Source organism: Leopardus geoffroyi, chromosome E1, assembly GCF_018350155.1.
Source record: "Leopardus geoffroyi isolate Oge1 chromosome E1, O.geoffroyi_Oge1_pat1.0, whole genome shotgun sequence".
In the NCBI taxonomy this organism is placed as follows: Eukaryota; Metazoa; Chordata; class Mammalia; order Carnivora; family Felidae; genus Leopardus; species Leopardus geoffroyi.
The window spans coordinates 42,897,589-42,911,068 of NC_059330.1; the positions used below are offsets into that span (position 1 = coordinate 42,897,589).

General features: G+C 54.9%; 1 protein-coding gene across 1 annotated transcript in view; it reads left to right on the forward strand.

Moving 5' to 3' along the window:
* DBF4B (DBF4 zinc finger B) overlaps positions 1–8,108 on the forward strand; it is a 33,618-nt gene extending 25,510 nt beyond the window's left edge. The window contains 6 exon segments of the mRNA XM_045489190.1: positions 1,709–1,825; positions 4,841–4,949; positions 5,076–5,200; positions 6,006–6,674; positions 6,676–6,788; positions 6,791–8,108. Coding sequence (XP_045345146.1) covers positions 1,709–1,825; positions 4,841–4,949; positions 5,076–5,200; positions 6,006–6,674; positions 6,676–6,788; positions 6,791–6,888 — 1,231 coding nt within the window. The 3' untranslated portion in view covers positions 6,889–8,108.
* The last annotated feature ends 5,372 nt before the right edge of the window (positions 8,109–13,480 follow it).

Sequence of the window (13,480 nt, forward strand, 5' to 3'; positions counted from 1 at the left end):
GTTTTTCTTAGGGAGAGGGAGACACAGAATCCAAAGCAGGCTCCAAGCTCTGAGCTGTCAGCACAAAGCCCAATTTGAGCCTCAGACCCACGAACCATAGGATCATGACCTGAGTCGAAGTCGGACACTTACCCAACTGAGCCACACAGGTGCCCCTAAAGATTCTTTTGTTTTTTTGATTTTTAAAGAAAAAGCTCATGTGAACCTAGCAGAGATTCCCAGGACCAGAGCTTTCTGGGTCCCTAAGCCTCAGGCAGGGCAGCTAAAAGACCCGGTGCTGGGAGCCTGGCATGCCTGCCTACCCTCCAGCTGGACCTAGATTTCCTTCTCAGTACCTGACCACAGTACAGAATTGGCTTTGGTGACCCAAAAATTAGCAGAGGGAACACAGAAAGGTAATGAGGTGCTCTCTCCTTCAGTTCCAGTGGCGGGGGGGGGGGGGGGGGGTACTTCCCAAACTCAGCCCCTTCACTACCAGTTAAATACAAGTAGCGATGACTCATACACAGCAGCATGAGACGCCACCAGTGCCTCAGCGTCTCACTGCACGTGGCACAGGCGACGTCACTTACTGGAGTGGTGTCCACGTGTTTGTGTGCCCCTGGCATCACAGGCAGGAGTGGAGATGACGTTTCTTGTGGTTCTGTTTATGCGCTCTTCTGAAGCCTTGTAGCTTCACCCACCTCAACTTTGCAACCTTCTAAGCAGAAACAAAACATTGAGGAGGAAGAAAGAGGGGTACTGGGGTGGTGAAGTGCACCTCCTTCTTCTTAAGGATCCAAGAAGACCCTGTGGGCCACAGGGCTCCCACCATGCCCTGCCCGGGGAACCCATGGCCTGCACTCTCTCCTGGAGTGCCCACTGTTTCAACCAAACATGGTTTCCAAGCCTGGCAGTTCTATGAGCAGGCTTTGCTGAGTATCCACAGATCCCCAGATCTGGTTCTGAAAGTTTCTGGAACATGAACAACTTTAGGCAAACCACCAAAACAACTCAGTATAGATCTGACTACCCAGAACCTTCACTGTGCTTCTCTTTCCCATTCAGAATACCTCCACTCGGGTGGTACAAAGGAGCAGCCCAGAGCAAAAATGTTCCTCTTCTTGGAATAGGAAAATCACTGTTCTGGTTTAAACCTTCCTCCATTTAGGTCTGTCAGGCTAGAGTCCTCAAACATGGTTTGTTTTACTTATTTTGTAAATACTTTATTTTTAAATAATCTCCACGCCCAATGTGGGGCTCAAACTCCCAACCCCAAGATCAAGAGTCGCATGCGCCACTGACTGAGCCAGCCAGGCGCCCCCTTAAAGGTGGTTCAGGGTCAGGAAGCAAAGTAGAGAGATAGATCACTAGTTGGGAGACATGCCCTGTTGCCTGGTCTTGACCACTCACCAGTCATGAGCCCTTGGGCAAGTCACAGAACCTTTTGGGCTCCGTTTCCTCTTCTGTAAAAATGGGCTAAGAACCACTTGTTCCCGTTAGCTCAGATGAGGCAGCGAGGTAAACTGAGCTTTGATGAGTAGACCGGGAGAGCATAAATATTCATCTAACCAGGAAGGCTGGTGAGGGTTTGGTTCTAGACCCGAAAACCCTGTGCAGGGGAGTGGCCGTTTTATCAGGATTGGAATTCTAGGGGGTTGGGACTGGCCGCTTTCCTCATCCTGTCCTTGCCCCACTGTAGTCAAAATGGAAGTTTTCTGTGTTTCAGGAAGTTTCGTCCTTTCCACCATCAGTTTAAATCCTTTCCTGAAATTTCTTTTCTGGGACCCAAAGATGCAAGCCCTTTTGAAGCCCCGATGACCCTGGGCAGCTCGCATCATGCCAGGTGGGTCTTTCTGGTCTGAGTACCAAGGGCTGGTTGCAGGCAAGGTCCTTCCCCTCCAGAGCCTGCTGGTCTGATTTGGGAATGGCCATGTGTTCGCTCCTTAGGCAAAGTCTATTCTGGGAACTTAGCCCGGACCCTAGGAGTCTTCATCCGTTTTACTTGGTGCTTTCCGTCCCTACTGAAGAATTTGACTTGTGTCCAGAGGGCAGTAGACTGGTTTCTAAAAGGTCTACAGACCATCTTTATCAGAGTCCCCTGGGGTCCCATTAAAAAGGCAGGTTCTCATACTCCACACCTACAGAACCACAGTCTCTGATGATGAATCCCCCAAAACTGCATTCCTGTGAGCTCCCAGGTGATTTTTATGCACATCAGGGCTGGAGGCCTTTGGGGCTAAACATCAGGAATAACTAAGGGGCAAGGAATCTGGGGACCCACCGCATTGTGTGGCCCAGAGTGGTTCATAGGCTGTGGGTGTTCTTCCTCCGCAGATGTGTGAGAATGTGAACCTTCACTGAGCAGAGTGCAGCAGGGAGGACTACAGGGAGAGAGTGGCCCAGGGGCGGGGGCAGAAGGGGCGAGCTGGAGAAAATCTGTGGGAGGAAATGTTTAATATTTTTCATTTTTAAATTATTGTATTTTAGTTCCAAATTCAGAAGTTACAGAGGGTTTAAAATGGAAAGTCTGTATTCCACACCTGCCCTCTAATCTCCAGAGTGTGGGTCTGTGTCCAGACGTAGTTTATGTATCCTTTTCTCTTATATAAAGAGTAGCATAACGTTGGGCTGTTTCTATCTTTTTCCACTTGATGTGTTCTTTTTTTTTTTTTTTTTTAATGTTTATTTATTTTTGAGACAGAGACAGATCGTGAGTGGGGAAAGGGCAGAGAGAGAGGGAGACACAGAATCTGAAACAGGCTCCATGCTCTGAGTTGTCAGCACAGAGCCCGACATGGAGCTCGAACTCACAAACCATGAGATCATGACCTGAGCCAAAGTCGGATGCTTAACCAACTGAGCCACCCAGGCTCCCCCCACTGATGTACTCTGGATTAATTTCCTATTGGTCCCTAGAAAGCATCCTCATTTTTTCATGATTTATTTTTTTTAATGATTTATTTTTTTTTTAATATATATTTTGTAACATTTATTCATTTTCAAGACACAGAGAGAAACAGAGCATGAGTGGGGGAGGGACAGAGAGAGAGGGAGACAATCTGTAGCAGACCTCAGGCCCTGAGCTGTCAGCACAGAGCCCGATGCAGGGCTCGAACTCACGGAGCACAAGATCATGACCTAACCTGAAGTCTGACGCTTAACCGACTGAGCCACCCAGGCACCCCAATGATTTATTTATTTTTGAGAGAGTCGGGGGGACAGAGGATCTGAAACCAACTCTGCTGCGCTGATAGCAGTGAGCCCAATGTGGGATTTGAACTTCAAGAACCGTGAGATCATGACCTGAGCTGAAGTCGGAGGCTCAACCAACTGAGCCACCCAGGCGCCCCCCCACCGATGTACTCTAGATTAATTTCCTATTGGTCCCTAGAAAGCATCCTCATTCTCTTCTGTGGCTTCAGTGTCTTCCATTGTGTGGTCTTACAGTATTTTATTTAACCAGTCTCTTACTGATGGATGCTTAGATTATTTCCAGGCTTTTGCTATTATAAATAATGCTATAGTGAATAGTCTTACTCAGAGTGAATTTGTAGAATAAATTCCTAAAAGCGGAGGTGCTGGGTCAAAGGGTACCTGCATTTATAATGTTGATAAATGCAGCCAAATTGCTCTTCGTGGGGGTGATGCCAGTGTGTGCTCTCACGCCCTGGCCCTGAGCCCATCTCCCCTCTTGCCTTGGCTGGTACAGTGAGCTGTCCGATGTCCTGACCTCTGCCAGTCTGATAGTTTAAAAACTGTATCTTAGTGTAATTTTCATTTTCATTTTTCTCATTATGAATGAGGTTAAGTGGGTTCATATGTTTGATCGTTTGACTCTTTTCGTATGAACCTTCTTTATATCTTTTGCCCATTTTTCTTTTCGGTTATTGATCACTTTTCTTATTGATTTGTAAAGAGCCCTTCATGTATTAGGGAAATGAGCCCTATTAGTTATAAATACACCTCCCCCTCCCCCAGTTTGTGATTTATCTTTTATTTACATTATCTGCCATGCATACATTTTTTTAGATTGCGTGTAGTTGAATTTATCAGCTTTTTCCCATGTTTTCTACATTTTGCAGAATGCTTAGAAAGTCCTCAGAGAGGGCTGTTTTGGACTTGGTTGAGCTTGCTCATACAGCCAAGCAGCCACTAGAAAGATGGGCCTGGGGGCGCCTGGGTGGCGCAGTCGGTTAAGCGTCCAACTTCAGCCAGGTCACGATCTCACAGTCCGTGAGTTCGAGCCCCGCGTCAGGCTCTGGGCTGATGGCTCAGAGCCTGGAGCCTGTTTCCGATTCTGTGTCTCCCTCTCTCTCTGCCCCTCCCCCGTTCATGCTCTGTCTCTCTCTGTCCCAAAAATAAATAAACGTTGAAAAAAAAAAAAAAGAAAGAAAGAAAGATGGGCCTGAAATTCAGACGAGAAGACACGTTTGAGAAAGAGATTGGAAAGTCCTCAACGAAGGTGGTGGCATCCATGCAAGGAACAAGCCAGTGTGAGGGAGGAAGCCACCTGAAGCAGGGGAAGGGGACATTCGGGGTAGAGGAGGTTGGGGGCAGTATGGTGCCCTCACTACCACTGAGGCCCTTTGATTCTGCAGGTCAGATGAGCGTGGGTTTGAGTGTCAGGCTGGAACTGCCCTAGGAGGCCTTTTTGCTGCCCCTGGCACACGCCCTCACCTATGGTTTGAGATGTGTGGGCAGGGACCAGACAGGGTCCCCTCTGAGAGGTCTCGCCTTCCTCGTTGCCTGGATGGGAGGTGCCAAGTGTAGGCAGGTCTGCCTGACTGTTCTGGTCCTTCCCTCCGAGGGCCCCAACAGTGACTGCTTTCCCCCACCCCCACCCAATGCTTTCCCCCAGAGAACCCAAGGACCGAGAGCCAAGCCGGCGATTGGCCACCCGCACCCCACCCAGGAGAAGGAAGGGCTTCTGTGAGTGCTGTCAAGAGGCCTTTGAAGAGCTCCATGCGGTGAGCCTTCCCTGCCAAGCAGCTGCTCCCAGGCTGCTCTGACCGCGCTTTTCCTGCCCGCCTCCACCCCACTCGCATCTCACTCTGGCCTTGACTAATGCCCTGTGCCCCTCTCACCCCGGGCAGCATCTCCAGAGCGCCCAGCACCGGGACTTTGCCCTAGAAGCCCACCCATATGCAGAAGTCGATCGGGTCATTGCCCAGCTCGGCCACAGCTTTGCTGACACCCCCTCGCAGGCCAGCCTCCCCAGGTGAGCACCCCGAGCGGCCCTGCTGGCATGGTGGGCACTGCCGTGTCCTCACCGTCCTGCTGCTGCCCACTCCAGAGGGGAAGGAGCCAAATAGGACCAGGGATTGGTGGTGGTTGGAAGCCCTCCATTTGTGGCTTCAGCTGATGGGGACTGGGCCAGATCAGCACACGGCTCCCATCCTGATGCATAGCCATCACCTTGGTTGTGTGGGTAGGGAGGGCAGCTCAGCAGTGGCTGCTCCTGGCATGTGCCTGCTGATGTCCCTGTGTGGCCTTCTAAAAGTAGCGAGGGGGATTCCTGGGTTCCTCCCAGACAGGTAAGATGCAGTATCTTTCAGCCTCTCTGTAAGTTACCCCCAGAAAGGATTGCAGGGGGATCTCCAGCCCAGCTTTCTCTGCTGCCACCAGCTTGCTGTGGCTTCTTTCCTCTTGACCCAAGTCTTCACCTCCCTGGGCTCAGCTTGGAGAGCCAGGCTCTGTGCTGCATTCTCCAGCCGCCAAAGGGCACAGCCTCTGCTGTGGAATTATCAAATGGAACAGCCTCTAACCTGTTCCTCTGGCCAGCCCTGACCACAGGCCACAGAGCCAAAAGAGACGCAGACAGCACTGGCCGCTACTGCAGGGGCAGCCCGAGAGCAAGCCTCTCACAGAGCCCCAGAGCGGGCCGCTCTCTTCATGCCAAAACTGAGAAGGGTAGTGCCATGCATGCCCCACCCATACCCTGCCCTCAGCCCTGACCCAGAAAGATCCCAACTTGCCACCTGCTCTGGAGTTGAGCCCTGAGGCCCAATGTTTCTGTCCCGCAGGCAGCCAGGCTCCCCGTGTTCAGATCGTGACCTGCTGTGTCCTGAGACTCCACCTCCTAGCCAGCCCTGCCATCCCAGGGCAGCATCTCCCAGGATGAAAGAGGAAGACGAGCATCAGGCCCCAGGCACTCCAGAGCAGGATGGGACGGTGGGCAGCATGAAGGCAACCGATGAACCTGTGGGGGCTGGTGAGATGCTGGGACCAGTAGCAAGCTGCCAGGAGCTGGGAGGATCAGTTGATGTCATTGCAGACCCCCCAGAGACACCAGTGTCCAGGAGCCCTGCACACCAGAGCCTCTTGACAAGCTCTGGTTCTACAGAACTCTCTGGCTCGGATGTCGCACTTTTTGGCCACAAGCGGAAGATCCGGCTCCCCAGTGGCAATCCTGAAAAGAGGTCAGGGGTCTCCCGGCCACAGGCCTCATTCTTTGTTCCAAGAGCCACCAGCCCTTGTGGCGCCAGGACAGCCAGTGGCGGGCACCCTCTCTTCCTTCCCCCTCCTGATTGTGAGCACAGGCCTCTGGCCCCTCTCCTCCCCTGGTGCCACCCACAGACCTGCCTCCCCCTTCCCACAGATGGGCCAGCAGAGTGCTGGGCCACACAGCCCCCTTGGCCAGGGGAGGACAGCCCCCTGGGATCTGAGGATTCTGAGTGTGCCGCCCCTGGCCCTGGCTGACCAGCTCCCTAGCTGCCCTGTGGCTCCAGGCCCGCTGTCAGCCCACCTGCACTCAGCAGCTGACGTGCAGCCTGCAGGAAGACCCACAGAGAGCCCGTCTACCTCTGTACCCTGCTCTTAGCCAGCGGGGGAGCCAGCTGCTCCCAATGGTTCTGGGCCTCCCAGCCTCCCTGTCTCAGCCCTAGCCCAGTGCCAGCAGAGAACTGATACCATGAGTCTCCTGGGGCACGCAGTAGCTCTCTACTTGAGGGCCAGATACACAGAAGTTATACTCTGCTGAGTGCTGCACAGCCAGCAGGGGCCAGACCAAGCACAGGGAGGACAGCACCTCAGGGCCTCCCCACCAGAGCCAGAAGAGCCGCTGGCCTGGCCTTTGAAGTCCAAGAGAACAGCAGTTGTCATGGCCAAGCTCTGTAGGCTCGACAGAGCCAGTCCTCCCACTCACTGGGTCTTAGGTTAGGACCAAGAGAGTCTGGGCTGGGGGCTGCCCTCTACCCCTTCCTCCAGCCAGCTCCCTGACCAGGCAGCAATCTGATGGGCTTGCTCATCCCTGCCAGCTGCCCACACCAGGAGGCAGAGGCAAGGTTGGCATAGGGAGGGACCACAGAGGATCTAGAACGGCAGGTGCCCTGGCCTGGCTTCCTGTCCCTCTGAAGGCACTTGCCTCTTGCAGGGCCCGAGTTTTGGTGTTCCCCACCCCCACCCCAGCCTCCTTTCCCAGGAGCATGTGGCTCTCCTGCTTTCTGAAATGCCTGTTTGTCCCCTCCCCCAGCCCCCCACGCTCGTGCACACAGATCCTCAGGAACATACGAAGCAGAGGAGGGGCTGGGCTGCAGCACCTCCAGAACTCCCTCACCCCCCTGCATTTGGTGGGAGCCTGGCGCTGAAATGACCTTTCTCCTGAGCCCAGGATATGGCCAGAGCCCCCTCTGGGGACCCCTCTGCTCTTCCCTGGCTGCCCTCTGCCATTTCTGCCGTTCCAGGGTCGGGATTCACCTGCCAACTTCTGCATCACCCTCTTCTCTCCCTCCTTCCCCAAGGACCTCCCCCCATTTCTTTCAGCCAAGCCATTAATCTGGAGACGAGATGGGTTTGCTATTGATTCTTTGGCCACTTTTTTTTTTTTTTTTTTTTTTTTTTTTTACATTTTGTGCTGTGGTTCTTCTCACCCTTCTCTGCGTCTGTGTGTTTGTTTCTTTAAATGTTGAAGCTACAAGAAGCCTGGTGCTATTCTGTGTCTCATTTTGGAGGAAGAAAGGGGGGCCTCGCTGTGGGTGAGGACCTGAGTTGTTAGTTTGGAAATAGAGCAACTGTGTGTACAACCCTCATAGAGGTCATGTTTGGCCTTTTTATGCCATTCCTGTTAAATTTCACAATTAATCTTGGTTCAGGAACTGTAAATAAATTTGTTAATAACAAATAGCAAAGGGATAGGGCTGGAATGCAGTGTGTCAGGCCTTGATGTGCCCTCCAGTGACCCAAAGCAGGACTCAAGCCCAGCAGATGTGGACAGAGTAAGTGGATGGCCAGATAGGAGCCCCCTGCAAGTGGGAGAGCATATGTCACAGCCCCTGAGGGCCGAGGGGAGGTCAGGCGGCATCTGTCCAGTCTCTGGTCACTCATTTGGCTCTGCTGCTAAAGGGGGCCCCAGGAGACCTGAGGCCGGACAGATGGGTGCTGCCCTCAGTGGCTCCTTGGCATGGGGACTATTCAAACCCCTTCCACTCCTCCGCAGATGACCTTGACTCAGACTCCACAGGCATTGCTTCTCCTTGCTCCTGATCCCCTTTCCACATCCAACTCCTACAAAGGAAGCAGTGTCCTTCCTTCCTGTCACTGTCCCTGCTCTCCAGTCCACCCAGCCAGCCTCATCAAATTCCTTTTCTTGGGTTTGCCATCTCTTCCCTCTGCCCTAAAACTCCATCCTGGAAAACACTTGCATTGATTCAGCAGGCTCCCCCCACTGTTCTCCAGCTCCTTCCTGCGGTCTACAGCCACTGCCTCCATGTCTGCACCTTCTTGCCCTTCCAAACCCGCGGAGGCTCTGCCTGAAGCGCTCCATTGGGCTTGTCCTTTCCAAGGTCATCGCATAACCTGATAATTCTCAAAGGCAGATTCACTTTCTCCTTGTCCACCTTGAAACCTGGCTCCCCTGCTCGACCCCACTCTAGCCTGGTCCTCCCCTCCCCCAGCCTCTGCCCTCTTGTACCAGCCCCATTCAGCACAGACCTCAAATGTCTGCCCTGAGTCAGCTCCTAGAGCCCTAACCAGCCCTCTAACACCCCTGCTTCCCCAACCTGGGCCTGGGGGACCTTTGTCCTCACCTCTGCACACCTTCACAGATGTGACCTGGGTGGAGAAAGCTCCACCCAGACTCCTTTTCCGAATTCTACTCTCCACCTGTGCAAGGTGGGAAGGCAGGGAATCTAGCCACACCCTGACTCGGTGTGTCTTTGGGGGGTCCCTTTACTAATCTGGGCCTCTGTTTCCTCATCTTTCAGTGAGGGGCTTAGATGACATGACCTTCAAAAGTCCTTTCCAATAATAAAATGCCCTGATGGCCACCGGCTCCCTTAGATCCCTCTGTCCTTGCCACCACCACAGACCTACTTACCCAAAGACTTGTTCCTCCTTCCGAGACCGGCTCCCCTTCCCCCTTTGTCCTGCGCCTCTCCTGGAGCCCTCTACCTCAGCTTCTCCCATCAGGCTGAGGTCCTCCTGGTCACTCTCCCTGATGCCCATCCTCTCCTTACAGCCACCCTATCTCCCTGGTCTCTGACACCTCCTGTCCCCAGACCCTGTCCAGCCAGGCTGGTCCCTTGTCTGGCCACCGTGGGCACTCCGGCCCTGAGGCTGCTCTCTGACACTGACCTGGAATCCCCCTTGACAACAGCAAGGATGCCCTATGATTCAAGGTCCAGATTCCATACTCTGAGAATCCTATAGTGTAAGTCACACAGGCCTGAGTTCACTTCCCAGTCCTTCCCTTAACTCTGACCTGGGGCAAGGCTTCTGAGATGCTGTTTTCTTAAGCTGAAAAACAGAGATAATAGTAGTTTCTGCCTTACTAGGAAGTCACAAGAATGAAATCTGGTTATGATGTTATAAACATTCAACAAACTAACTTTTTATCCTCCCCTCCCCTCTGCAACATGTACCTGTGAGGCCTCTCTTTTGGACCTTTCAACAGAGCTCATTTTCACTAATCTCCCACCTCATGACCTATGGCCCTATCTCCTTGTGTACTTGTGGGTGAAGCTGCTAAGGGGTTCTGTGAGACGCCCTGTCCCCAGGCCCGCCCCCACTTTTCCAACAACTGGTTCTCCACAACCCGAGAAATCCCATGTGAGGGGGAGAAAGGGGAGTGGGGTGTATGCCGCACCCCCCAACCCCAGGATATTGGGCCCTCGGGAGCATGACTACATTTGTGCACTACAAACCTCTCAAAGGATGGATGCCCCTGGGACCCCAGGCTCCTCCAATTCCTCCCTGAGCTTGAGATTGCAGGAAGGGTTCTCAAGGACAACTGAGAGGGAGGAAGGAGCACTAGACTTCCCTCGGGAAAGATCTCATCAGGTGAGGAGAGTGGTTCTTTCCCAGTGGGAAGGACAGGGCACTGGGCTGGGATCTGGGAGGAAGCAGAAGGACTTTCTGGTCCTGATGGTCTGGGCGTTTTCTCTGCTCCCCACCCCTCAGCATCCTGTCAACAGGCAGTCTCTCCATGTGCAGGATAGAGGGCCCCAAGACCCCAAGCCACAAAGGAGTCCCTTGGGTCTAGGACAAGGGCCAGGAAGCTGTTATTCTCCGTGGCACCTTCAGGGCCACATGGATGGTGCGAGCCCAGATCGAGGGAGCATTTCTGTACACCAGGTGCTGCTCTGAGGATTTGACGCCAGCCACTCATTTACCCCCTGCAACACTGTCGCGAAGGGGCATTCTAACCCCCATTTCACAGATGAGGAAACCGGCTTGGGGAGGCCGGGAGACCTGCTCAAGGTCACACAGCCCTTAACCAGGACTGGGACATCAGCTGGTTGCCTGAAGCCCTAAGTCCTCTTCACGTGGCCCCACCCTGCCCTCGCCTGGCGTGGCCTCTGCGGCAGGCCTCGAAGCCTGGGCATGGGGCCTGGATAGACTCCGTTGGCAGGAATTCCCACCCACCATGTCTTCCAGGATAGAGTTTTTGAGCAGAGGGAAGGAGAGGGGCCAAGGGCAGCAGACACCCCTCCCTTACCTGCAGCTGCTGGGACTACATCTTGGCCCCACATCAGCCCCGCTTGGCCCCTGTGCAGGAAAATTTGAGGGAAGAACTGGCTGGAGGGCAGGACTTCAGGGAAGGAGGCCCCAGGCCTCTTGGTGGTAAGGGCTCCTGAAGGAGGGCTGGGGGGTGGGGACCAGAGCCTAACAGCTCCCTCAGCAAGAGTGAACCAGAGGGTGGCCATCAAGACAGAATAGTGGCCACTAGTCTCTGATTTCCAGAGTCCCGTCCTCCTCCTGGAGCAAACAAGCAATGGGCGGAAGGGACCAAAGTAGCCCTCCATAGCTGTGTACTGGGGTAAGGATTCTCCCAGGGAGCCCCTGGTGTGAAGAGATGCTACCTCCACAGCTCTTGACCTCAGGAGAGAAGGTGGGTGAGAGAAACAGGCAGGCTCCTGTGTGGGAGAGGTGTGAAGCTTGTAGCAGAAGCAGCACAGGAGTCACAGGAGCGGGAAGGCGGGACCTCAGCCTCGAGAGTGAGGTGCGGTCAAGGGAGGGTCAAGATACCAGCTGAGCCTTCTTGAAGTGGCCCACCCAGGGAGAAAAGGGGGCTGTTGGGGGTCATGGGGCCATATAATTGAGCTACCATGGGAGCTGGCTCAGAATGCCACCAGAGAAGAGCCAGTTTGGGGGCCAGGAAGAACTCTCAAAAGGAACCAGAGCCACAGAAAATGGTAGCAATGTGCCTCGACCAGGCCCAGGCCACAGACTGAGCATGCTGTGTGGTCTTGGTCATGCTGGGGGAGGGGATCCAGACTCCCCCAGGCCCAGTGCCCTCCACTGTGCAATGACAAACCCCACCTATTCTTCTGGGAGGCACACAAGATTGGGGCTCACTGCTGTGGCCCTGGAACTGGTGGGACAAGACAAACACTGGTGTCTGGAGGAGTCAGAGAGTGGAAGGTGGGATAAATGGCCACTCACTGCCAGCTCTTGGACTTTGGGAAGCTCACATGGGTACCTCTTTCTTGGAGTCTCGGGTTCCCCACCTGTGAAACGAAAACACTCTCTCCTTCCTGACTGAGTTCCTAAGGAATATCACATAGTAGGTCCTCATTCCTGGGAGCCCCTACACCCTGAAAGAGGTTTCCAAGATGTCTCCAGAGTGAAGGACCAATCGGCTCAGGCTTGCCGAGTATCTGGGTCTGGAGTGGCAGGTGGTTGTTGGGGGTAGTCACCCCGTTCCCAGCATTGATGTCAGCACCTCCCAGGAAATTGCCTTCTCACCTCTCCTGGACCTAAAATAGAGCTGGGGGGGGGGTGCAGTCACGAGCCAGAAACAGTTCCCCCATCCCAGGCAGAGGCCCTGGGTCCCTAGGGAAGCAGAGGACCCAGGAAGGGATTCCTTGCCTCCACTCCACTCTGCAGTTACCTGTGGCCTCCCAGTGTAGGTTTGAGGATGCTCTGGTCTTGAACACAAGGTCATGGTGGGACCTCACCAGCAGTGCCCGAGCCCTACCACACCCCCATCCCTCTCAGGTCTCAGGCTCTTGAGATCCCTAGCTGAAATCAGAGATCCCAGCCCCCCAGTATGGGTGGGGGTCCATCTTACCCAGCAGCCCAAGAGCACTAGGGGGCTCAGTGGGAGAAAAGGTTGGAAGGTCAGGTAGGTTTGCAGACAGGGTAACCTTGTCTGGCCAAAGAGTGGAAGACAGAGGGTGGGTGTTTCCAGAGGTATCTTCTCCTCAAAGATTTGGGCTGGCAAGGGAGGGGCAGGAATGAGGTATGCTAACAGCATGTAAATGACCTGGCTATTTTATATATTTAGGGGATAGAATTGGGGTATCCTGTGTGAGGGATTCAGGAGCCCAGAGTTAGTAGACCAGCCCTTGCTGGTGGCTCTGGTGACTGCAATCCCCAAAGCCCTCCTGGAGGCAGGAGCATCTTTGGCCTGGAAAAGGAGTCAGCAGGATGGAAAGGGGTCTGGACCCAGGGTGTGGGACGACTCTGCAGTGACCTCTCCTGTGGGTGGGTGAGAGATCCCTTCGGTCCCGTCGCTGGTCCTCTAAACTTCCCAGCTCTAACAGCCTTCGACCGGGGACCTCGTGTCTGGGTCCAGGGAAACCCCTTCCTGGGTACCACGCCGGAGGGGCGAACCTGAGCCGGAACGACACGCCCCCGACCCCCGACCGTGCGGTCCCCCAGACTGGCCGCCTCGGGGTCAGAGCCCAGCGTCCCTCTGTTTCCCGCCTTCCCCCCTACAAACCCAGAGGTCCTCGGAGCGAGGGATGGCCAAGGCAGGGGCCGCGAGACTGGGACGGGCGCGCCCCGCTGTGCACCTGCCGAGGGCCCCGAGGAGCCGAGGGAGGGCCGGTCTCCGGGCGGCGCCTCGGCGGCCCCGGCCCTGGCCGGCTGGGGTGAGGGGGGGGCGGGGGCGGGGGAGCCCGGGGGGCGGGGGCGGGCCCTGGGCTCACGTGCTCGCCGCTCGGCTCTTAACCCGGCCCGCCGCCCAGCCGGGATGGCCGCGGCCGGAGCGAGCTGAGCCGGGCGCCCGCCCCGCAGCCGCCGCCGCCGCCGCCGCCAGCCTCGCCCCCCGCCCGGC